The sequence below is a fragment of the Hypomesus nipponensis genome, chromosome 7, assembly GCF_054491055.1.
Source record: "Hypomesus nipponensis isolate SF chromosome 7, ASM5449105v1, whole genome shotgun sequence".
Taxonomy (NCBI): Eukaryota; Metazoa; Chordata; class Actinopteri; order Osmeriformes; family Osmeridae; genus Hypomesus; species Hypomesus nipponensis.
Window position 1 is genome coordinate 1,164,699 of NC_140367.1, and position 26,402 is coordinate 1,191,100.

Sequence of the window (26,402 nt, forward strand, 5' to 3'; positions counted from 1 at the left end):
TGTCTAATGAAGGAAAACAAGCAAAATCTTTTTTGTATGTTTATTCAAGAGTATCTCGAACACGGGTAATAATTATATTTTTAACACATGAATAAATTAGTGAAGCTGGTTTTGGACAGTGTACAGTATACTGCAGTTTTGCAGTTGTCGCAGTAAAGACATCCTGCCTGGAGAGGGCACTGCAGTTCTGCTACGATGCAGCTGGAAAACCCAGCTGGTACACAGGAAACTGCATGGAGGGCAACTAGAGGCTTACATACAGAGTACTATGATATTAACTGCATTAAAAGCAACTTGGCATTGAATGACAATATTATTCTATTAGACTTGAAAATGTATATACTTGTCTAGTGTCTTCAGTAGTCATGTAATAAGTGCTTATTATAATCACAGTAGTATCTAATTGCAAAATAGGGTTTGTACAAATGTATTACCGTCCCCTATATCCAAATGTACAAGGACATCCATACGTTGTATAGGAGTATCAAACTGCAACATCCAATATCAAACATGAAAAAGTCATTTACAAATTACCCATGTCATGGCTTTCTGTGGCACTTAAAGGTCCCTCAGAAACATTAGCAAACAAACATTTCGGTGTTTCATTTCAAACAATCTTAATCAACAAACCCTAAAGCATTTGGCACAATCGAACTTTTCCTCAACCAGGAAAGAACTCAGAAGGGAACTGATAAGCACCTTCGAAGACGACCATCCTGTTTACTTCAACAAGAACACCCGCCAACATTGGCCTCGACCCCCTTCACAGCTCCCCCTACAGGTCAATCGTCTCACTACAGACGCTCAGAGCATCAATCTGCCGACACGCGCTCATGAACTCTTCCTGGACGGACCGGTCTGCCTCGGAGGAGACATCCAGGTCCAGACTCTCCTGAGAGGCCGACCCCAGGGTGAGGTACCGTCCCTGGGGTTGAGCTCCCTGGCTCCCCGTGGGCGCTTCACGGCCGGAAGTCTCAGGACCGAGCCCTTCGGGGCTGGAGCAGAGGACCAGCGACGAGTCCCCGAGGGAGGGTCTGTACAGGGAACAGGAGGAGGAGGTTCCCCTCCAGCGGTCTGGCGAGGAGCTGGCGGAGGAAGAGAGGGACTGGGGGGACGAGGCGTCCCCTGGACGAGGAGCTGAGGGCTGGGGCACCACGTCCACGCAGGACGAGGTCCGGTACAGCCCCGGGTCGGCAGAGAGGGTCTCCCGGAGAGCCTGGCCTCCGTTGGGGGGCCCCAGGGGACCGTTGAGGGAGAGATCGCTGCAGCGGAAAGGTCTGGAAGGCCCAAAGAGGCTCATGGGAAACAGGGCGTCGCTGAAGAGCGCCTCGTCGATGCTGCGCCGCAGGTTGATGGGCGAGGGAGGCCTCAGGTCGGCCGTGGAGTCGCTGGTGAAGGACGAGCCCACGGACGTGGCTCCTCCCACCGGCTCCCCCTGCGGGCCGGCCCCCGGCAGGTCCAGGTCCCGGTAGGCCAAGCCCTGGTTGCTGTGGTAGAGGAGGTCCAAGCCGTTCAGGCTGCTGCCTAGCCTCTCGTCCACCAGCGTGTAAAGAGGCAGGCACTCGGTCTCTCCGTGGCCCACCGGGTCGCAGATGGCCAGCTTCTCCTGGTGGCTCAGAGTCCACTGGTAGCTCCCGGGGATGATGGGGGACTTGGCGGCCAGAAGCTCTGTCCAGCAGCTAGCGGCCTGCGGGAGGTGATCGGAGCAGTACACCGGCTGGGCCACCACCAAGGCCAGGGTGAGGCAGACCCCCGCCTCGCAGACCCTGCAGCTCAACTGGAAGGCCCACCACGGCCAGGGGCGGAAGACTTGGGCCCCGCCGGCCAGGCCGAGGGCGTGGAGCATGGCGTAGAGCTGCAGCCCGGCACAGGCCAGAGAGAACAGCGCCGACAGGCACACCGTGGCCGCCGCTCGGTCCCAGGCCCGGCTCTCGGCGAACGGGCAGCGGTTGTAGCGCTCGGCCGGCGTGGGCGACGTGTTGTTGAGGTGGTAGATGTGCTTGGAGTCCGCCCGCACGTAGCAGTAGAACACGAAATACGCCGCCGACAGGAACGAGGCCAAAGCCACGAACGCCCCGCGTGAGACCAGCGAGAGGAAGAGGCCGAAGGTCGCCCTCTGGTGGTAGAACTTCAGCAGCGCGGCCGGCCCGAAGGCTGCCAGGAAATGCAGCAGCACCAGGCAGGCCAGGAAGCAGGGTCTCTGGAAGGCAGAGTAGGACAGCTGCATCCTGGAGCGCATGGAGAGCAGGAGGAACACCAGGCCGAAGGCCGCCGTGAGGCAGGGGAACGGGGCCTCGCACAGCAGGAGGGAGGCCTCTGCCGAGGCCAGGCGGTCTAGGTGGCCGTAGGCGTCGTAGAGGAGGGAGAACGCCCGTGTGCTGCCTGCCGCCAGGAGGAACAGGCTGACCAGAGCGAAGTAGCCGCACCCGGAGGGGCAGCGCAGGGGCAGGCACAGCAGGTTGAGGGCCGACACCAGGGTCACCATGGCGAACACGGACCCCAGGCCGTAGACGTGGGCCTCCCACGCCAGCCCCCAGGCCGCCAGGGCACTGTTCCAGTCAGAGTGGAGAGGGACAAACATGGGCGGGGCCACGATCAGGGAGGGGTTGTTGGTGGTGTTGCTGGAGGTGGCGTTGGCGGTTGGCGTAACAGTGGAGACGGTGGAGACGGTGGGGAACACCCAGGTGTCGGAGGAGTTGCAGATTCCGGAACGTTCCTGGTTGCAGTCCGGGAGGAAGGTGAAGTCGCTGGCCGTCGAGTCGGTAAGCCAGTCTTCAGCGTGAGGGGGGGAGCCTGGGAAGGGGGGGGAGAGAGACACGGTTTCAATTTCAGTTCCATCAAATTTTCAGCTCTTCCCAGAAGCAATTTCTCACTGGCGTGTTAACATGTCAGTGCCATGACAGTGAGATGAAGGGATGAATCATTAATGAACATGTCATATGTAAGCTGTGTCTCCCAGCGCAGGGCAACATGTTCCTTCACACCTACAGTCACCAAAACAGATGTTTTTTCAAACTGGAAGTATCAGCAATTCACCACCAGAGGGCATCACTCAGGTAGGCAAAACAGGGACGCACCAAGACACTCTGGCTCAGTGCCAAAGCTTTCTCTCCTTCTAATGCCTTCATCTTCTGGAGAGACAGGAGCGGGGTGAGACAGGCAGGGCAGGAGGGGGGTGAGACAGGCAGGGCTCGCCAGGAGCCCTGGTGAACCACGCTGCCTTCCTCAGATTTCATAAGCTCAGAGTCGACATCTGTTGTTGTGATACAAACACAGCTAATTATGATTGTACTGTACGTAGTTTACAGCAGGGAGGGAGTAACTGATGGTTTGGCTCAACCAACGAGGGAGTGGCTCTTGAAGTTGTAAATAGGTGCTTGTACAAACACTGTCGAGATGTCTGTTACACTCATTAACGCTCTCAACAGCCCTTGTTTAAAGATGCTGTTTGTAAGTGAAATAAGAAGGAGATGACTGGGATTTGTGGGTTTGGCTTCTCTGCTTCTATCAAACGTGATCTTTAGACCCATGGCAGGATCAGCCCAGCAGGCTGACCTCTCACCCCGGGGTTGTCTGTAGAGTCTTAAAGAACAACACTCAGTCAAGGGGTAAATATTCCTAGTTTGCTTCTCCTCCTGATAGAGGCTCATGGTAGAGGAGCAGTACTGCCTGCATCTCCTGCAGATCCACTCACAGACTCATCAGTCATTCTGCAGATGGCCTGTCAGAGACCTTCAGCCCATCATTAAGAGCCAGGCTCCTTAATGGACTACCGAGACAGAGAGGAACGAGCAGAAGGTTTCTTCAAAGGGGAAACACACACACACACACACACACTACAAAACAGAAACAGGACTGGATGCATGGCTAGATGCTGGGTGTCATGGTGACCTGTGATGTATCATCAAAATAAGATTATTTACAAATGATCTTTATAGTAAGTATGATTTGATTGTGTGATGCATTAGGATGATATCACTGTCCGTCCGTGATCGTACCATGCTGTAGTGCTGGGCTGGATGGCAGCATATTTGAGTGGTGTCATGTTTTTACTTCCATCTCAAATGGAAAATACATCCTGTCTAGTGGTGTTATATATGTTATACATCATGTCTAGTGGTGTTATATATATATATATGTCATATAGCATGTCTAGTGGTATTATAGCATGTGGATACAAGTCTCAGATTCACCCACCTCAAAACCCACAAGTCATTAAACTAAAACGTTTTCCTCGGCAAATAGAGAAAAAAAGAAAAACCTTGCTTGGATGTTATTTTTGGATTAGAAGTGCAATTCTTGTCTGTTCTGCCCCGCCCCGCCCTGCCTCAGTCCTTTAATGCTGCCCCGCCCTGCCCCAGTCCTGTAATGCTCAGTATTGTTCATGACATCAGAACAGACCGGCAGAGAGGGTGACACCCAGAGGTGGGGTTGGTCTTTAGAAACCAGTTTCCTCTTGGAGGAAACAAGCAACGTCTGGTGGGTCTGGGATATTTTGTCTCTTTCTTTCATGTACAGTTTTTACCTCTCGCTGTCATTCTTCTTCTTGCTTGTCATTTATCCTCCCTCCCTCCCTGTCTCCCTGTCTCCCTCCCTCCCTGTCACTGTTCCTCGATGCTAGCTTGCTCTTGCTGGCTCCATTAAGCTCTAACCTGTTTAGCTGTGGGGGGGGCGTGGTGGTGGTGGTGGTGGTGGGGGGGGTGACGGTGTGGGTGCCATGTGACTTGGTGTCATAGTAACCCTGCAGCTAGTGCAAAACAGAAATACAAGAAGTCCAATGATCTTAGTCTTTGATTCATGTGAAATTTCTGCAACAATATACATATTATTTTCACAAAGAAAGCATGTGTCTGAGTGTGTGTGTGTGTGTGTATGAGTGTGTGTGTCCAGACCTTATTTGGCCCTCATCAGTAGACCAGAGTACTTCTCCGCTGCTGTAATGAGGAAGCTGGAGCACTAACATGCCTCCTTCCCACTGCTTATCAAAGACAGAGTGTCTGGTGCTTCAGAACAGGGGCTTAAACACAAACCTCAGAGCTTTCCTGCTGAGAGCTGCTGCTGTCTGCTGCTGGCACACAGCCTGTCACCAGGTCTGTCACCAGGCCTGTCTCTGAAGCCTGTCACCAGGTCTGTCACCAGGCCTCCTAAGCTGAATCACTGCACCGGATCGGGATGAAAACGCCAAGCTCAGAAAAAATCCACCACGAGTGATCTGTCTAGAGACATCGCATTTTATATTTTTGTATTTATTACGCTTGACAGTTGCGTCGTGAGCTTAATCGCAGGTCTGACTGAGAAATACTGACTGACGGTGGTTTAAAGATGCTTCTGTTTTGGGGTTGATGCAGCGTTCTCTAATTAGGCCTGCTGAAGCGTTAATAGCTGGAAATGAAACAGGAGAGGAATGGCTCCCCTGTGCTGCCTCTGTGCTGTCTCCCCTGTGATGCCTCTGTGCTGTCTCCCCTGTGCTGCCTCTGTGCTGTCTCCCCTGTGCTGCCTCTGTGCTGTCTCCCCTGTGCTGCCTCTGTGCTGTCTCCCCTGTGCTGCCTCTGTGCTGTCTCCCCTGTGCTGCCTCTGTGCTGTCTCCCCTGTGATGCCTCTGTGCTGTCTCCCCTGTGCTGCCTCTGTGCTGTCTCCCCTGTGCTGCCTCTGTGCTGTCTCCCCTGTGCTGCCTCTGTGCTGTCTCCCCTGTGCTGCCTCTGTGCTGTCTCCCCTGTGCTGCCTCTGTGCTGTCTCCCCTGTGATGCCTCTGTGCTGTCTCCCCTGTGATGCCTCTGTGCTGTCTCCCCTGTGCTGCCTCTGTGCTGTCTCCCCTGTGCTGCCTCTGTGCTGTCTCCCCTGTGCTGCCTCTGTGCTGTCTCCCCTGTGATGCCTCTGTGCTGTCTCCCCTGTGCTGCCTCTGTGCTGTCTCCCCTGTGCTGCCTCTGTGCTGTCTCCCCTGTGCTGCCTCTGTGCTGTCTCCCCTGTGATGCCTCTGTGCTGTCTCCCCTGTGCTGCCTCTGTGCTGTCTCCCCTGTGCTGTCTCCCCTGTGCTGCCTCTGTGCTGTCTCCCCTGTGCTGCCTCTGTGCTGTCTCCCCTGTGCTGCCTCTGTGCTGTCTCCCCTGTGCTGCCTCTGTGCTGTCTCCCCTGTGCTGCCTCTGTGCTGTCTCCCCTGTGCTGCCTCTGTGCTGTCTCCCCTGTGATGCCTCTGTGCTGTCTCCCCTGTGCTGCCTCTGTGCTGTCTCCCCTGTGCTGCCTCTGTGCTGTCTCCCCTGTGCTGCCTCTGTGCTGTCTCCCCTGTGCTGCCTCTGTGCTGTCTCCCCTGTGCTGCCTCTGTGCTGTCTCCCCTGTGAGGGAGACACAGAGCAGCACCTGCATGATGCCTGTGAGGGACCCGGTGAACATGTCCTCCCTGCAGCACCTTATGTTTTATTGGACAGTTCAAGGAAGACCAGAAAGGCAGCGGGAGAGAGAGGGGGGGGGGGGTGGAGGAATGCAGGCAAGTGCCCGGGCCGGATTCGGACGTAGGTCGCATGTGTTAGTCACGTCTTTGTTAATGGAAGGAGCTGTAACAAGAACTGGTGCCTGCACATTAATGATGTCATCCTGTAATAACAGTCACCCTCCTCATGTGTGGGCGGAGTTTGAGACAAACAGGAAGTGTGAGTGACAGGCCCGCCCTCTGATAAGGGTGTGTTGTGTTGTGGCAGGCGCGCTGCGTGTTCGTCCTGATTGTTTACCTTCCCGGGCGACGCCCTGGCAGCCGGCCAGCACGGGATCTGGCCCCTCACCAGACTGTCCTGCCAGGAAGCTGAGGTCAATCAATCTACCAATTGGAGCGTCCGACCGGCATGCCAGTGGCCTGATTGGTGCGTTTGAATGTGAGTGAGTGACCGAGATAGCGTGGTCAGGTCAACTGCATTGTGGGATGTTCGGTGACCTGTCAGATTCTCAGATAAACTTTGACTATGATCAACCTACGTGGATGTCGTTTGTGTGTCTGTGGGTTCTGTTTGCTGGTAAACATGGAACACAGCAGAATTAGGTAAGTCAGAAGGGCATTCGTTGAGGCCATGCCCCATATCACTGCTGAAGACTTTATCCAACCCTGGATCTCATTTCTCCTGTCCACATCTTACTGAAAATCTGCCCTCGACCGCTATCATAAATCATCTGCAGTCCGTGAGAAAACAGGACAACGGTATTTTAAATGGGTTTCAAAAGAGAATCCCAAAGCGACAGGACTTTGGAACCGGACTTGTCTTTTGTGTCTGCCTCCATCTTGAGTGATGTCAGCTTGGGAGAAAACCAAGGCTTCGTTTCAATGTTCCTTCTTTTCAGAGAAAGTAATCTAAGGGGAGTCTCATCCTGCATGTTGAGGAGCAGGGCAGACCGGGCCGGAGGGAGGGAGAGATTAGATCTGATCACAAACAAGATTGACTTATCACACAAACTGGATCAAATCATCCAAACTTCTTACAGCCTCATTAAGTCAACTGAATGTTGTGATTCTATTATTAATGGTCACTGGGGCCTTGAAGGAAATCCTCCTGTCCATGCAGATACTGCGCGTTAGAGACCAGCACCATTCATCCTGCGTTTGAACTGCAGCACATGTAACTGCTCTATTTTGGAAAATCAGGTGACTTCAATTAGCTATTTCAGGGCCAGTTAATGTGGGTTACATCCGCCACAGAGAATATAGTGGCAAAAAAAAAGAAGAAATCTTTATAAGATTTTCATAATTCATTAAATTTAATAATGACAGGGACCACCAGAGGTGTAGTTATTTTTTGAGCGTGTGATGGAGACAGAGGGTGTGAGGGGAGCAGAGAGAGAGAGCAGAGAGAGAGAGCAGAGAGAGAGAGCAGAGAGAGAGAGCAGAGAGAGAGAGCAGAGAGAGAGCAGAGAGAGAGAGCAGAGAGAGAGAGCAGAGAGAGAGAGCAGAGAGAGCAGAGAGAGAGAGCAGAGAGAGAGAGCAGAGAGAGCAGAGAGAGAGAGCAGAGAGAGAGAGCAGAGAGAGAGAGCAGAGAGAGAGAGCAGAGAGAGAGAGCAGAGAGAGAGAGCAGAGAGAGCAGAGAGAGAGAGAGCAGAGAGAGAGAGCAGAGAGAGCAGAGAGAGAGAGAGCAGAGAGAGCAGAGAGAGAGAGAGAGAGAGCAGAGAGAGAGAGCAGAGAGGCCCTTATCCAGTGAACTGCTGGGGGATTGTTCAAAAACACAGCTTGAACGAACAGTTTGTTTCTCCCTTTGGAAGCAATTAGTGTCTCCAGGCCAGGGATGCAGAGCCATGCTGCCCTGCCTCACAGCAGAACCATGCTGCCCTGCCTCACAGCAGAACTCTGCTGCCCTGCCTCACAGCAGAACTCTGCTGCCCTGCCTCTGAGCAGAGCCATGCTGCCCTGCCTCACAGCAGAACCCTGCTGCCCTGCCTCACAGCAGAGCCATGCTGCCCTGCCTCACAGCAGAACCCTGCTGCCCTGCCTCACAGCAGAACCCTGCTGCCCTGCCTCACAGCAGAGCCATGCTGCCCTTCCTCATAGCAGAACCATGCTGCCCTGCCTCACAGCAGAACCATGCTGCCCTGCCTCACAGCAGACCTCTGCTGCCCTGCCTCACAGCAGACCTCTGCTGCCCTGCCTCACAGCAGAACCCTGCTGCCCTGCCTCACAGCAGAGCCATGCTGCCCTGCCTCACAGCAGAACCCTGCTGCCCTGCCTCACAGCAGAGCCATGCTGCCCTGCCTCACAGCAGACCTCTGCTGCCCTGCCTCACAGCAGACCTCTGCTGCCCTGCCTCACAGCAGAACCCTGCTGCCCAGCCTCACAGCAGAGCCATGCTGCCCTGCCTCACAGCAGAACCCTGCTGCCCTGCCTCACAGCAGAGCCATGCTGCCCTGCCTCACAGCAGAACCATGCTGCCCTGCCTCACAGCAGAACCCTGCTGCCCTGCCTCACAGCAGAGCCATGCTGCCCTGCCTCACAGCAGAACCATGCTGCCCTGCCTCACAGCAGAACCATGCTGCCCTGCCTCACAGCAGACCTCTGCTGCCCTGCCTCACAGCAGACCTCTGCTGCCCTGCCTCACAGCAGAACTCTGCTGCCCTGCCTCACAGCAGAACCCTGCTGCCCTGCCTCACAGCAGAGCCATGCTGCCCTGCCTCACAGCAGAACCATGCTGCCCTGCCTCACAGCAGAACTCTGCTGCCCTGCCTCACAGCAGAACCCTGCTGCCCTGCCTCACAGCAGAACCCTGCTGCCCTGCCTCACAGCAGAGCCATGCTGCCCTGCCTCACAGCAGAACCATGCTGCCCTGCCTCACAGCAGAACCCTGCTGCCCTGCCTCAGAGTAGACTGACTGCAGCAGTAAACGACCTAACGAGCTATAGTGTGTGGGTAAACAATGTGTGTGTGTGTATGAGCGTGAATGTGTATGAATGTGTGTGTGTATGTGTGTGGAATAGACCTGTAGTCAAGGACGTTTTGGTGGTGGATCCTCCTGTTGTCGTCACATCCCAGGCGCTCTCCAGGAGAGCCCCTGCGGTCAGGTCCTCATCCACAGGCTCTGCTGTAACAGACACACAGGGCACACTACTACACTTCCCTTTTACAGCAATCCAACCAAAACAGTGCTCTTCCCAGCCCAAGTCAAATAATGAGTTAGTGAATCAGAGATGACTGTAATGAGGCGGTAATCTTGAGCTTGCAGAGGAGGGACTTAGCTTCAGTGGGCTCTGCTTGAGTGTGAGACTGTGTGGTAGAATAGAAGGAATATTTTTCTTAACCCAGTTATGTCAAACGGATCGGTCTCTCATCCACTTAGCTTTGCTCATCCATCCGAAACACTGTAGTCTGGACCGTGCAGTCTCATTGCATTGACCTCCCTCCCTCCCTCCCTCCCTCCCTCCCTCCCTCCCTCCCTCCCTCCCTCCTTCCCTCCCTCCCTCCCTCCCTCCCTCCCTCCCTCCCTCCCTCCCTCCCTACCTACCTACCTACCTCCCTCCCTCCCTCCCTGTGTACACAGTACAGTAAATTTAGCCTGGTCTGTTACGAACCAAAACAACATCATCCACTTTACAGACATAACAAGATGAAAACAAAGCTAAACCCTCAGTTCTAAGGGGGGGGGGGGGGTGTTGATTTAACACAGTCTGTGTTCTTTCCTTCAGTGATTTGACTGGACGGTGTTTGACGGTGTTTGACTGGAACCAGAGAGCAAGTCAGAAATACAGTCAAGTGTAACTTGTTGAATGGTGATATATGTATATATATGGTTATATAAGGAGTGCAATTAGTGGAACAAAAGTTAGAAAAAATACCTTTTAAAAAGTTATTTTCTTTTTTTATTACCATAAAATTTAAAATAACGTTTTGAAAGGTAGATTTTTTTATTTTTGAAAAAACTGTAAAAAAAAAAAAAACTTTACAAAGGTTTAAAAAATATTTTTCGAAAGGTTTAAAAAATATTTTCAAAAAATATTTTAAAAACTAAGTTTGCATCATTGATGAGGACTCTACTATACTCGATAGTACTTCATTGTACCTCTCCTCTGCTTAAATCTACTAGTGTATAAACAGTATATGGTATATGGTGCTGTATAATATGGTTATATGCTGTGTGTGGTAGCTGACTAGATGAGGAGAAGCTAGCTGGCGTGGAGCCATGGGGAGGCAGAGCTGTGCAGCCGGGAGGCTAGCTGGCGTGGCTCTGTGTTAGTGTTCACTAGCAAGAGGAAGGAGCTTTGCGCCAAAGCACAGGAAGAGGGACAGTGAACAAGGGAGTGGTACTGTATCCTCTCTCCTCTCTCACTGCTGTCTCTCTCTCTCCTCTCTCACTGCTGTCTCTCTCTCTCTCTCCTCTCTCTCTCTCTCTCTCTCCCTCTCTCTCTCTTTCTCTTCTCTCACTGCTGTCTCTTACTGCTGTCTCTCTCCTCTCTCACTGCTGTCTCTCTCTCTCTCTCTCTCTCTCTCTCTCTCTCTCTCTCTCTCTCTCTCTCTCCACTCTCACTGCTGTCTCTCATACTGCTGTCTCTCTTACTGCTGTCTCTCTCCTCTCTCACTGCAGTCTCTATCCTCTCTCTCTCTCTCTCTCTCTCTCTCTCTCTCTCTCTCTCTCTCTCTCTCTCTCTCTCTGTCTCTCTCTCTCTCTCTCTCTCTCTGTCTCTCTCTCTCCTCTCTCTCTCTCCTCTCTCTCACTGCTGTCTTTGTCTCTCTCCTGTCTCACTGTCTCTCTCTCTCCCTCTCTCTCTCCCTGTCTCTTTCTCTCCATGTCTCTCCATGCTCTACTGTCATGTGCCAGCCTCCTGCAGCAGCCTGCAGCTGTAATGTCTGCTCATCACAAAGTTACGCAAGTCAGTGCTCTGATACAGCTGATCAGGCTGAACCGGGTACAACCAAGACTTGTGTGTGTGTGTGTGTGTGTGTCTGACTCTTGTGTTGGTGTGTGTTTGGTTTGTGTGTGTGTGTGGTTGGTGCATGTGTGTGTCTGTACTGCTGTGGTGAGGAGGTTCATCTGGGATAGAGATCATGTTCTCTAGCTTGTAAGTGTTCTGTGTTTGGGAGAGAGCATGATTCTGAGGAGGGTTTCTCTCTGCTCTATGTAGGTCTCTCGCCCGGCCTCCTGCTGTAAATGGATCTGGAATGGATACGCATGGTTGGATGCCACACGCACACACACACACACACACACACACTGCATGATTGGACGACACACAGACACAGAGAGAAAGCAGTATCTCAAACGATCCACTCTCTAGATCTGATGAAGAGCTTTAACTGTCACAGTCTGTCAACGTGCTGTGTCTCACAGCATAGCACCATAGCATCTGCCTGGCCGCTACCTGTCATGCAACGTTAAGTCTGTCTCAAGCAGGTCGTTACTTGATTGTGTTTCACTGTTCCAGACAGAGAGGAATGAACTTGGCTCTGTTGACCATGAACATCCCCTCAAAAACAGGATGTCTGTTTTGTCTCCTAGCACCAGAAGATGTTGGCCAACCAGAAATGTTCCATTTAGTTTCACGGGCCAGTTCATTAGGTCTGCTGTACTGTAGCGTAGTGAGATACACTGCCAAATGCTTCTCTCATCAGTCCTTCACCCACTGATTAATGAAGAGATGATTAGATATGATGCTGCATAATGCTGCTCCCACTTCCACTAGCACACTCCTGAATCTCCCTGTGTCTCCCTCTCCCCCTCTCTCCCCCTTTCTCTCCCCCTTTTCTCTCCCCCTCTCTCTCTCTCCCTCTCTCTCTTATCTCTCTCACACACACACCATCTTATATCACTCATGTCTCTCTCTCTCTGCGTCTCCATCTCTCTCTCTCTCTCTCTCTCTCTCACACACACACACACACACACACACACACACACACACACACACACACACACACACACACACACACCATCCGACTAGGTAATAAGAGAAAAAAGGTAAATCCAATAGGAAAGTAGACAGCCAGATATTCATAATCTATCTCGTGTCATTGAAAGTGGGTTTAATAGCTAAAATATCTCATCCGGCAATTTCCTCTCTGTTCTGGTTGCACATTCCAATGAGAACATTGCATCACAAAGCAGCAGTTTGTCTAGACATAGCAGTGGAATTGCATTTGCATTCTGTGACTACTCTTAATTAATATTTCAATGGGAGACTGTGTAGGTAGTAATGAGAGGTGATTAACGTGTTCTTGTTAACGTCGGAGGCAAGTGTATGTGCCTGACCGACGATGGTTTTGCGACCTGACCGCTCAGGATCCGCACACGTCAGCAAAATAATCATGGTTGCTACGGTAACGTAGTGGCACTTTACTGTAGCCGGTCTTGATAACCGCTAAGTGGTGGTTTGTATCCGATCTTCTCTTAGCGTCAAAGCCCAAGATTAAAGACGCTACACCAACCATTTTATTAAAACGCATCAGCCTTAATCACTTTGGGATTGGCGTCTGTTGTGTTCAGTCAAAGACTAAGCTTTTATCACAATGTTAATGCCATTCAAAACGGATGTGCCGATTACTATCATCACGACACTAGGCTACAGAAGCGTCTAATGACATAAGGTATCCATGCCGTCACATGACTGGTGTGCGGAATGCAGATGTGTGCTTGTAACGCTTTTACTAATCAATTCAGTCTTTCATAATTCATTGGTTCTGCTGAATAGGGAATCTGTATACCATGCAGTCGAGATAGTGAATGTTTTGAATCATGGTAGGCCTATGTATAATGGGTGTAGTCTTGTATCACCAACCCCCATTAGTGCACCATATGCTAATGCAGGTGCTGAGAGAGGGGGAAGGGATGGGGGGGAGAAAAACCTATTTGGGAGAGAACGAGAGGAGATGGGTATCAAGGAGTGCAGTGGGCTTAAAGGACCTCATTTCTCATCCCCCTCGCCTCACCCCCTCTCTCAGTCACCCCCTCCTCTCCTCACTGCTTCGTCTCATCTCTCATAATTGACCTTGGTATCGACTACCTTGGTGTTGTGTCTTGAGAGACGGCCATGCCTTTCCTTCTGTCTTACCCTCTTCAAGGACAGCGAGGAGACTAAACAACCCCCACCCCCCGGGTGTTTGGACCTCCACATCTCATGCAGACAGAAGCCCTCCCTGTTAAACACTGCACAGCCTTCCCTGGCAGGATCATGTATGGTAATACATTGACGTACAGTGTTCTTGTCCTTAAAGGATTATTATTTTTCCCAACATTTGACTCTCCTCTGGTGCCCTTTGGTGATCGTTCAAGCCTCAGTCGCCTCAGGGAGGAGGGGAGAGGAGAGGGAGGGAGGAGGAGGGGGGAGGAACATGGGGGTAGACAGAGGGACTAAATGGCCATGGAACATGTTCAGCATCCATGAACAGCGACTGGCGAAGAGATGGTCCCATAGGAACAGCGGTCGTTTTGCTGAGCATGCTTCTGGAATACTGATAGATGCCACAAAGACAGTCCAGCCTGTGGTGAACACACTGCTGCGCACTGACGCACTGACACACATGCTACTGTGCTAGCACTGCGCTAGCACCAACATAACAAACATACATGACTGATCTCACACATCGCTAATCTAAAACCACAATGTCACACCACACATATCACAAACAATCTCATAATTAATACATCTAATTTCACGTTTTAGAATGACTTCTCAAATTATATTAGACTGTTACCTCGGTTATGGGCTGTGCCAGTGCCATGCTAATTGTACAAGACCACACCGGTCCACTGTATCACCCAGGTGTTATTAGAATGATCGAGCTAACAGATCCATCATGGCATCGTCCCACCAGCTTCTGGCTGGTAATGATCATGTCATTATTGTTCGACCTGCCCTTTCACCTCCTCTATGATGGATGTTTCTGTGAAAGGGGAGGGTCTCCCAGGAAGCTTATTGTACATCCAGGTCGCAGACAGACGCGGGCAGCGACGGTAGCCATGGCGAGGGGGGATGGTGGGTAGCCATGGCGAGGGGGGGATGTGCGAAGGAGACCGAGAGAATCCCTCAATGTCATGGGAAAGTGATTCAATGAAACGACCTCTGTACAGCAGACCTACCTATCTACACTCTCCCTAGTCCTGCTTCCCCCATGAGCAGAGAGAAGCATTATAATGTCTGTCACCTTTCCATTCCCTTAGGAAGAATGTGAATCATTCACACGTACACATTCAGTCCTTTCACTCTGGATGTTGTGAAAAGACATTCAGTTTGGTCTCTGACTCACATTACTAAACCTCCAGGACAGGTTCCTCTGCTTAGCACACACCTGCATAGCAAATCCTCTCATTTAAGATCAGAGACAATCTCAAGAAAGAAAATACATTTTAGAGGAGTATTGATGAGAACGGGAGTCAGGCTGCTGGTCCCCGGATAGCATAGGACACAGAGATACCATCAATCACTCTGATCAACCACCAACTGGCAGCTTTCTATTTCGTGAAAAGACGAACAATCTCCCAATGGAGGCTGTAATTGATCATGTTCACCAAGTCGATATGACTTCCACTGATCTGTTTGGCTCCAGCCTTACCTCCTGGTGTCGGGGAGTTAACCCATGGCTGTTGAGAAGGGCTGGATGGGTCGTTCTCCTCTACTCGTCCTCGCGCCTGCGTGGTAGTGTTGATCCGGGGTTGCTCTTCCACAGGCCCAGCCTTGGCCTCTGACCCACCCAGGTCAGGTGGGCTTTGCCATGGCTGACTCTCTGTGCTTGTGGATACGTTAGCGTTGAAGCTAACGCTAACGGGTGACTCCAACCGTTTTGTTGTCGCCCTGCTCTGTGGCGTTGAATGCGGGTCGGCCGGCCTCAAAGGGTGTCTGGGTAATGTAGTCTCCACCTGCGCTGGGTTTCTGGTAGCCTTTGGTTGTGTCCACATCATCATAGAAGTGGGGACAGTGGTTTCTGGTGCGATAGTTGATGGCGTTAAAGTCCCCAGTGGGTCATGGTGAGGGGTCGGATCCTTGTCATAGTCCCGTGTCGTGGTGCTCCCATCGTAGCCTGGGGTCTTGGCAGTGTTGGCTGGTGGGTAAGTGTGTGTTGGAGTTGGGGTTGGTGTGTTTGTGGCGGCAGTGGTGAGGGAGGACGGGTCATCCCTGCTGGACACAGTCAGGGGCGGGTAGGAGGTAGGACCCTGCGCTGTGCGTGTGTTTATGTGTGCTGCATCTGTCGGTGGGCGTGTCCCCCACAGATCAGCTGGTGTCCCTGCAGAGCTGGCCAGGGGCCCCAGACGAGTGTGGCTGGATGTCTGAGGCGTGGCTGGACCCTCCTCTCCAAACCCAGACTGTTCTTCTTTGAGGGCCTCTGCGGTCCCGGTCTGGGCGGCTGGCGGCACCGCGCTTGTGCCTACGGGGACCCCAGTCTCCTTCTTGGAGCTCCCTCCCCACAGATAGATGGACGGGACTCTAAACGGAACTGAGGGAACTTTAAACGGAACTGAGGGAACTTTAAATGGAAATGAGGGAACTTTAAATGGAGATGAGGGGATGGAAGGAAGTTTCACCGGGAACCATGAGGAGGGCGGATCCCCCCGGACCCCCCGGTCGTTCGGGGCGTTCCCAGGTGGGCCTCTTCGTCAGCGGACGCCGGGGTGTGGAGAGAGGCGAGCAGAGAGCACCAGAAACACAGAGCCAGCGTCCAGCGTAGACCAAGCATGCTGCCGACAGTGGAGCGGGGGCCCTGGTCACATGCTGTCCTCCATTCTCCCGCCCCCGGGGCGCACGTGACTGGCTGCTGGCTGAGGTGACCTGACAGACAGAAACACGGAGCACTGAGTGACACACTTTCTGGATCGTTTGACAGAGAGCTTGACTAAAGCACACAAGCAGAGAACTCTGAGAATGTGTGTGAGTGAGATCCTGTTCAGTCCATGTTGTCTGTGTGTGAGTGTTTCTTCAGTGGATGACCTGTTTCTCTTTCTCGGACATACACACCATCACACTGCTGAAACGGTGTCACCCACTGTAAAGTATACCAGCCATTAAAAGGCACTGCTGAAGTTTGCAGCGATGAAATATATGTTTCCAACCAGTGCTAGTCACAAGAAGAATGTATGTATTACTGGAGTCATGTAATGAGTGGGCCAGTGAGCTGGTCTGTAGGCCAGTGAGCTGGTCAGTGATCTGGTCAGTGGGCCAGTGAGCTGGTCAGTGGGCCAGTGAGCTGGTCTGTAGGCCAGTGAGCTGGTCAGTGATCTGGTCAGTGGGCCAGTGAGCTGGTCAGTGATCTGGTCAGTGGGCCAGTGAGCTGGTCAGTGATCTGGTCAGTGGGCCAGTGAGCTGGTCAGTGGGCCAGTGAGCTGGTCAGTGAGCTGGTCAGTGGGCCAGTGATCTGGTCAGTGGGCCAGTGAGCTGGTCAGTGAGCTGGTCAGTGGGCCAGTGAGCTGGTCAGTGATCTGGTCAGTGGGCCAGTGAGCTGGTCAGTGGGCCAGTGAGCTGGTCAGTGATCTGGTCAGTGGGCCAGTGAGCTGGTCAGTGAGCTGGTCTGTAGGCCAGTGAGCTGGTCAGTGATCTGGTCAGTGGGCCAGTGAGCTGGTCAGTGATCTGGTCAGTGAGCCAGTGAGCTGGTCAGTGATCTGGTCAGTGAGCTGGTCAGTGTGTAATGCACACGTTTGCAGGCAAGGAAGCTGCTGTCCTTTGTGAGCACTGACCAGGAAATAACGAGGTTTGCATGTGTGTGTGTGTGTGTGTGTGTGCTAAGGAGGCATGTGGGGCCTCAATCCCCATTATCACCCCCCCCCCCCCCTTCTGTCTGGGGAGTAGAAAGGGGGGGTTCAAAGTCACTAGCCAGTTGCCTCAGTGAAAAGGCTGGAGCAGCAGTGGAATTTCCTCTGCGAGAGCAACCTGTGTGCTCTCCCTGTTCTCTACCCCCTCCCCCAAACACATTAGTTCTTTAAAACAGAGGGAGACACCGTCGGAGAGTGGGGGTTTTCTTCTTTTCTCTCTTTGACTCTTTTCTTTTTTTTCTCAGTTGTGTTTTTCATCTACTTCTCTGCTCTGTCCTTTTCACAACCAAAACAGAATCCATCTTTTTTATGAACCAGTGTTGTTCCTGGGGCTTCCTGCTCTTCTCATACAGTACGCACTGGGATGAAAGGATGCATGCAAGCAGTCATCTTGTGTTTTGAGACACTCTCTCACCCTCTCACCCTCTCACCCTCTCACCCTCTCCCTCTCTCCCCCTCTCCCCCTCTCCTTCTCTCACCCTATCCCTCTCTCCCTCTCTCCCTCTCTCCCTCTCTCCCTCTCTCCCTCTCTCCCTCTCTCCCTCTCTCCCCATCTCCCTCTCTCACCCTCTCCCTCTCTCTCCCTCTGCTCCTCCTCCCTCCCACTGTCTCCCTCATCGTTCAACCCACTTCTTCTAAGTTCTCTATCTCCGCCTGATCTTCCTTCAGGAGCCCTGAGCCATCCTCTCTATAGCTTGGTTCTCGTATCTCTCTGCCCTGGGGCCTCCCTGCCCTGGGGCCTCCCTGCCCTGGGGCCTCCCTGCCCTGGGGCCTCCCTGCCCTGGGGGCCTCCCTGGGGAGACACGAGGAGCACGCACACGGGGTCTCACACACACACACGCAGTACACACACGTATACACAGGAAACACACACACAATACCCTCGCACAAACAGACACAGTGCACACACACACATACACACTGGTAGGGCTGCCCACACATTGTGCTAGCTCCATAGTGAACACCCTGAAATCAATTTCCATTGAGTTAGGACTGTTTTTAGACTTGTGTTCACGCTCCACCCCACACCCTCCTTCACAGAAATAGAATGAGACACAATGTACACACACCCACAGATTCTGAAGAGATACACCAAACTGAAACACACACACACATTACACACACATTACACTCACAGTGGAAACAGCCCAGACACCAATGGTGGGTGAATGGTTTGTGAAGTGTTGCATGGGGGCAAGTCAAATGTTTGGTTCTGTTAAAATATTTGTTGTGAAATTGGTTATTTTCACTTTCACAGTCAAGCCATTTTAATGAGCTAAACGGAAGCTTTGGGGAAAATTACCCAACAGCATTGAAAATGTGACACAGCAAGAATCAATTATTAACGCACATGGTATTATGTATAATTTATTTGGGCTAATTCTCTCAATTTTCACTTTCCTTCAGTATCAATTTACCATGGTTGGCACCTGGTGTTAAATGTCTGAGAGGTAAACTACCATCTTATTACAGACCAGAAATGTGACCTATACTCTTACTTTATATCACATTAATATATGGGACAGGATTGGAATGGTTCCAAATATTTAACGTTACGTGAACAGGACAGGATATTTTTTATTTTATTTTTTTATTATTTTTTATTTACGGCTCTCACATGGTAGAGGAGAGAATCAGTTTCATACAGTTTGGAAGAGCTATGAGGTAACAAGATGATAAAACGTGTCTTTCAAGTGTTCTGTTCTATAATGAATGAGACCATGAGAGCATACTGCAGTATTCTGAATGTGGTCGCCGTCAAACCGACATGATAATGTGATGATATAATGACGTTCAGCACATGAACCTGCAACCTCTAGATTTGTAGTCAAATGTTCTACCCACTAAGCTGCACCCTCCGTTAAAGATCCAAAGATGAACTCGTTACTCTACTGGGTTCTAGGAAACAGCAACATCAGTAAAGCTCCAGACTGTTCTACTTTCATCCTCAATCAGCAATCAGCTCTGTCTTAGAGCACTTATCATCAAATAAAAAGGAGATCTACACGTTGGCTGTCTGGCCTGATGGGTAGCAGACCAAACAGAGAGAAAAGAGTTTGAAAAGAGGATACAAACGTCTGTGGGGACATTTACGAGTGCCCCCCCCCCCTTCCCACACCCTCTCTTGGGAGTTTCGTCTTGTTGCTCCTCACAAAGGCAGCGCCCAGTCTGTGCTCACCGGAGCAGAGAGAGGATGACAGAGAAAGATAAAGAGGGGAAGAGAGAAAGAGAGAGATGGAGAGGTAAAAAAAAGAAAAGAATGCAGTCCTGAAAGGGAAACGGATGCAGAGAGAGAGGGGCCGAGCAAGGCTGAGCCGAGAGAGCGAGAGAGGGCTGAGCAAGGCTGAGCCGAGAGAGAGAGAGAGGGCCGAGCAAGGCTGAGCCGAGAGAGAGAGGATGGAGGAGGAGGCATTTTAGACAGTGTAATTGTGGTATTTAGATTTGAGGAATCAGCCTTTCTCTGGTCTCTCTGAGGCAAATCCCTCTACTCTGCCAAAGCCCTGTTTATTAACTCAGACAACACACAGTATGGATAGTCTGTGTGTGTGCGTGCTTGTGAGCGTGCGTGCGCTTTCCCAACATATGAGAACCTCTGCCCATTTAGACGTCAATTTAAAACCCAACTCTATCAGCGGTGGTATCGAGTCCCATCATTACTCTATCTGTGTTGTTGCAGAACAGAGTTCACGTCTGTTCACGTCTGTTCACGTCTATGACTCCATGTGTGCAGGGGCTGAACACTGATCAATGGGATTGGAAGTCTGGGCTTTCAGCATCAATTTTGCTTTGTGAATTGCCCTTATTGTAGAATTTTGATTATGTTTATTGAGAGAGAGAGAGAGAGAGAGAGAGAGAGAGAGAGAGAGAGAGAGAGAGAGAGGGAGAGGGAGAGGGAGAGGGAGAGGGAGAGGGAGAGGGAGAGGGAGAGGGAGAGGGAGAGGGAGAGGGAGAGGGAGAGGGAGAGGGAGAGGGAGAGAGGGAGAGAGGGAGAGAGGGAGGGAGAGAGGGAGAGAGGGAGAGAGAGAGAAAGGGGAGAAACAGTCCACTGAATTAGAGGAGTAGCCAGCCACTTCTTTTGGAGATATTAAATGGATTTCTCCTGGACTGAGGACTCACAAATGGAGATAAAGCGACTCTGGGGCGACTCAACTTATATTAAACAGGTCGACCATAACCACAGTCTGGGATCGATGTCACATGCTCCTTGATAACAGACTGAACTACGTCTCAGAGAGGGTCTGGGTTACGAATGTGAGAGTCTGTATGTGTGTGTGAGTGTGTGCATGTGTGAGAGAGTGTGTGAGTGTGTGTGTGAGAGTGTTTGACGGTATGAAAGGGGGAGAGAGGGGTGAGTGTCACTAAACTGATGTATTTTAGTCTCTAATGTACCATCCAGGATCCTGAAAATACCCCAGCCTACGGCAAGTTGTTTGCGAAATGACGAGCAGTTACAGGCAATCCTGTGTGAAACCAGGACAGTAGATAGCACCACTGGCTTCACCACTAACCTAGTCCCTAATGTGACAAAAACAGGTCACAAATTAAGTCACTCGCTCATGGGTACAGTACAGTCACAGTTTCACATCAGAAGTCAAATCTTTCTTTTCAAATCCCCTGAACTGAAGATTATTGCAGAATGTACTGTATTCAAATCAGTTGAATCAATCAGTGTATTCATGTGTGAAATGATTTCTTTTGGAGGCATGTTTTTATAATGAAACCAAGAAGGTGTGTGTGTGTGTGTGTATGGAGATATGCTGAAGTATGCCTCACCACATGTTGTTGATTCAGTAAGATACTACTACAGGCCACTTTGACACGTCATTGGGCATCACCCTGGAACAAGCCTCTGTTGACCCACCTATACGAAATATGTATGTCATTTTAAATGTTTTGTACAGTAAGTGATTCCAGTTCTGGATAAGGTTAATTTTGTCAACTAACAAACTGTCAGGAATATTTATCAATTAATCTATATTATTCTATTTTTAAATTATATATTTTTTTACGAATCACGGTCCAAATAATCTTCATTCGGAAGTGATACTATGATTTGTAAATTGTGATTTAAATCCTCTGAAGCAAGTTAAGTTCTGTAGCCTGCTATAGCTTATTTCTCTGAAAATGGCATCTGATTTTTCCATTTATACACAGAGAATCATCCGTGCTCCTTATTGCCCTAACGGCCCTCCAAGTTGAGTCAACTCAACAGTCGACAGAGCAGTGAACTTCACCCAGCTCTGTATAAAGTCGTAGGCTTATGTGAGGGGAGATTGTCCCCAACACAAAGAGTTGGCATGAGCGGTCACGGGCACATCGTCCTCCCGGGGATATCGAGCGTGACCGCTTCCGTGTCCTGGTTTACCTTGTTGTCACAGAGAGCATTCGAAGCTATACTCTCAATAGCCAACAAAGGCTCGGTCCCTGCAGATTATGTGTTAGCCTATTATGACTAACCATGGTGAGTTAACTAACATTTTCTTCCGTTGGCCAATGTGATCCACTTCGAGCTTATAACCGTAGCTACTACTGGTTAGTTCACACACCACCACACTCAGTTAGCACTGGCTACAAACAAGCAACCCATAGGCTACCTCGTCATAAATAAATTAAATATACGGTATGCTGCTGTATCAAATAATTTAAGGTTGATACACAGATTTGATAACGGTCTTCGGTGCTACAGTATGTAGGCCTAATTTGCACCGTAACAACCTGTTGCTACCCACAGGAAAGCATCCGCATACATGACGGGCGGGCTATTCTAAACCATCGCATCGATTCCCTGTATAAACACGGTGTTCTTTCTGCCTCTCCGTTGCCCTATTTTCACCTGCTCTCTCTCTCAGTCTGAGTGTGAACTATCGAGTAGGCTACTGAAAACGTCTACCGACTGTGATGCGTGGTGGTGGTAAATCTAGATGAGACTAACGGAACACTCAAACGCAGGTTTTCCACCAGCTGTCTTTGCCATGGTTACGGACGAAGCCAAAGACGTGTCTAATCCTAGCGATTTGAGCTGCTTTTTAGGGAACGCTGTGCCGCTTTTAGGAGATCGCTGCTCCATACACACACACACACACACACACACACACACACACACACACACACACACACACACACACACACACACACACACACACACACACACACAAATATCCTTTGGTTGCTCAAGTAGCCTGTCATGTCGGCATCTTTATTGAACAATTACTGCTCTCTCAACACAAACATTCAAACCGCCACATAATATAGAAGTGTTCTGTGGGATGCAGTAAACACATGCTTGCTGACCGTACTTGTGCTATAACAAACATGCCAAATGAAGACAGGAAGCCTGGTGAAACATCAGCTGGCATCATAGCCCACACACACACACACACACACACACACACACACACACACGCACACACACTCCTGCTCGCATGTAGCAGAGTGTAAACTGCAGATGTATCTCTGCATGATTCCTCCTGGTCTCTCCAGCTCTTATGCTGCAGCTAGCGGCTAGCAGCCACAACTAACACACTCACTGCTCACAGAATTGTGTGTGTGTGTGTGTGTACCAAGGTTGATCCGCTGAATCCCCTCCTATCATTCCCCGGTGAAGCGTGTGTGGGGGTTGTAAGGGTGTTGACGTCGTAGTGCTACCATGGTTACAGAGTCTTACTGACATGATCCTTCTCCACTGCTGCTGTGCTCACCCATGGTCTAGATGTGTGAATTATGGAAAAAACACACATACAAATCCACACATACCTACGCACACCTGCTCTTCAATCTCCCTTCACACACAGACTACACACACACACACACACACACTAGACCGCATGTTCAATGTGAATAAGAATTACTCACCCCCTTAAACGCTGTAGAGATGCTGCATCTACCAAAGCCAGTGGTTAGCTGCTGGACTGTTCCGTCTCCCTGCTTCGTCTGTGTGTCTGTGTGTGTGTGTGAGTTCCAGTCTCCCTCCCACTCTCTCTGTCCCTCTCTCGCTCGCTCACTTTCCCTCACAGCTTCGGCTTACTCTCTTGCTGTCCAACCTCTGTTTCCTCTCTCTCTCTCCCTCTCTCTCTCCCCTTGCCCTCTCTCCTCTCCTCTCTTTCCCTCTCTCTCCCTCTCTCTCCCTCTCTCTCCTCTCTTCCTTTCTCTCCTCTCTCTCTCCCTCTCTCTCTCCTCTCTCTCCTCTCTCTCTCTCTTCCTCTCTCTCCTCTCTCTATCTCCTCTCTCTCTCTCCTCTCTCTCTCTCTCCTCTCTCTTTCCCTCTCTCTCCTCTCTCTCTCCCTCTCTCTCCTCTCTCTCTCCCTCTCTCCTCTCTCTCCCTCTCTCCTTTCTCTCTCTCTCCCTCTCTCCTCTCTCTCCTCTCTCTCTCTCTCTCTCCTCTCTCTCTACTCCCTCTCTCTCTCCCTCCTTCTCCTCTCTCTCTCCCTCTCCTCTCTCTCTCCTCTCTCTCCCTCTCTCTCCTCTCTCTCTCCCCTCACCCCCTGCATCAGTAGTCCAGGGTTAGGCTCTACCACAATGACGATGGTCACACCTCACTGAGCAAATTGTTCATTAGCAGAGTCGCTTGGCTCTATGGACACTGGGTGTCGGAGTTACGCAAACAAGAATGGCTCACACACACACTCACTCACACACACTCACTCACACACACATTCGTGTAGTAAGCTGGTTTATCAGATCAAGTAAATATCTGACACCACACAGGTCAATACACCAAGTGCAGAATATGAAACATTCTCTGGATCCTCTGTCTGGATGTGTCATTTCACATACTCCAAACCCAAGCAAAGACCAGCGAAGTCCTGTGTTGCGTAAAAAAGGCAGTTGACCTTTAACATGTTTCTGAACGGTTCGTTTCTCAATCGCTTATCAGCGATGCCAATCTGAGATGTCCGATTGGAGAATGTCACGGTGCACCCCATCCCCAGGAACAACGCCAAATATAGAAAACAATCATGGAGGGTCCTTGCGCAGGGAAAACATCATTTCCTGAACGGAGAGGAGCGCTCTTTTGTCTGAGATGAATTTGTCCGAATCTGGTCCCCTCGGCAGTAGCCGGTACGATCTCAATAACAAGACTGACCTTGGCCCTTCTTTCTAATCCTGACTCTTGCTTTTGCCCCGGAGAGACAAAGGACATTAGATTCCTTCCTGATGGTTCTGTGGGAGCCAGGCCTGAGCCTGCTACCTCGTTTTAAACGCTGTGAGTCTGGGTTTGCTGTATCTTGAAACTGCTTAGAACAGCATAAAACTGATGCCTTTAAACCAGCCTATATGGGCCTTTAGGTTTACCTGTTGTTGGGTAATGTGATCTATGCCAGACACAACAAGGAAGAGAAGAGGAATGAGGTTGATAACCTTTTCCTCACAGACTGATCTGCTACTGTGGAAATGAGAGAGGGTGAGCTGACCTGAGAACTGTTGTGGAAGGAAACCATAACAGCAGTTTGATTGAAAAACAGGTTCCAGATCCCATACACTTTCACTTATAAACACCATCCTGTTTTCTCCAACATCGAGAACAACACCATACAGACAGCCCCAAAACTAATCTCCTTTTTTTATATTTCAGTCATGAAAACATAGAAGTTTGCCATGGAACTTCAAAGAGGTTTAATTTCAATCCTCTTGAAATTAATTATTCTTTAGGCAGACCTCCTGCATAGATCAATATTGTTGTCGGTCACCGGGGACACAGCCAATGGGCTGATGGATGATTACAATATTTCCCATGGGGCCTTGTTGACTGTTGTGGGTCTCAGTTTCTTTCAGATATGATTCAGTCAAACACTATTGATCTCTAGTGAATGCCCTACTTGTGTGTTGTGTGTTATTAGTGTTCATCAGACAGCGTGTGTGTGTGTGTGTCATTGCCTCAGCGTCACATTTTCCACAGTACATCAGTGTTCAGTTAGTCCCTCGAATCAAACACACTGACAGTGTATATCTCTTAGTTTATTAGTAAACACGTCAGTCCACCTGTGTACGACACGCTGGACTCATGTTTCTCATTCAGCAGCCCATTCAACTTAGCTGCAAACAAACTCAACAACAGTTGGAGACAAGTTAGCGTTGACATCTCCACATGTGTGTGTGCGTGTGTTTATATGTGGGTGTGTGCATGTGTGTGTGTGTGTGTACATGTATGTGTGTGTACATGTGTGTGTGTGTGAGTGTACATGTGTGTCTGTGTGTGTACATGTGTGTGTGTGTGTGTTCTTACGTCTCTGCAAACTGGCTCTGCCAGCTCCTACAATCCGGAAAGGGTGAAACAATGAAACAATGTGGCACCTTGTGATGTTGATGAAGTTTCTTTGTTCATAGGGAACAATGGACTGCAGCAGTCATTATTAGCTGTGGCATCTATACACACCCTGCCCTGTCTCTGTTTGGCTTTTTATAGAGAGAACATCAAATCACAACATGTGTTTTCTACTGTTACAGGATTAGTTGCTGTTGTGGTGTATGTGTGTGTATGTGTGTGTATGTATGTGTGTGTGTGTATATGTGTGTGTGTGTGTTCATGCCTCTACACTACGTGTCAGCCATCATCAATATGTTCTGTTCTGTGGGCACTGTAATGGGATCCTTTTCATTATGTAAATAGCCTATGCATATTTATGTGTTGAACACACGCGCGCGCACACTCACACACACACACACACACACACACACACACAGGAAAAGCAGGTGTTTTCAGAAAATGTGCGTTCAAGCATTCCTCTGGTCCTTGTGTACTCAGTTGTGTGTGTGCTTGTTGTCATTCATGAAAATGTCAACGCGGGCGTGCGAGGCTTGGGCGTGCGAGGGGCGGGCGAGGGGCGGGCGTGCGAGGCGCGGGCGTGCGAGGCGCGGGCGTGCGAGGCGCGAAGGCCACAGAAGCAGAACTTGCAGTCACAGCACCAACGGAACCTTTGAGGGAAATCTATAAGGACAATGTAGGGGGGAAGATTCAACACACGCGCGTGTGTGGTCTCTGTGTTTCTCCATGCGCTGTGTGTGTATCCGTGTGGGAGGGATCAGCCACACTGGGAACAGCAGTCCCATCCTGGCAGAAGAGGGCGAGAGAGAGAGAGAGAGAGAGAGAGAGAGAGAACATCAGAATCTCCATGACTGATGGGAGGTCTCTCCTTCCTCCCCCCATGCCTCGCTCCTCTCTCCCCCTCTCCCTCTCCTTCCCCCTCTCCCCTTCTTCCCTCTCCCTGGACAATAGG

General features: G+C 50.5%; 1 protein-coding gene across 1 annotated transcript; it reads right to left on the minus strand.

Annotated features, from left to right (window-relative positions):
• Window positions 1–26: 26 nt before the first annotated feature.
• prrt4b (proline rich transmembrane protein 4b) lies at window positions 27–23,111 on the minus strand. Its single transcript, XM_084700953.1, has 4 exons — window positions 23,041–23,111; window positions 15,000–16,210; window positions 9,442–9,543; window positions 27–2,793 (listed from the first exon to the last, which is right to left on the minus strand). The coding sequence occupies exons 2-4, from the start codon at window positions 15,346–15,348 to the stop codon at window positions 776–778; spliced, it is 2,469 nt and encodes an 822-aa protein (XP_084557079.1). The 5' UTR covers window positions 15,349–16,210; window positions 23,041–23,111; the 3' UTR covers window positions 27–775.
• Window positions 23,112–26,402: the final 3,291 nt, after the last annotated feature.

Bases quoted from the DNA above. Each gene is read 5' to 3' on its own strand.
- prrt4b (XM_084700953.1), bottom strand. From the start codon at position 15,348: ATGATGATGTGGACACAACCAAAGGCTACCAGAAACCCAGCGCAGGTG. The intron at 9,544-14,999 runs GTAAGGCTGGAG...TGTCTGTTACAG, and splicing joins TAACTCCCCGACACCAGGAG to CAGAGCCTGTGGATGAGGAC. The intron at 2,794-9,441 runs GTCTATTCCACA...CCCCCTTCCCAG, and splicing joins CAAAACGTCCTTGACTACAG to GCTCCCCCCCTCACGCTGAA.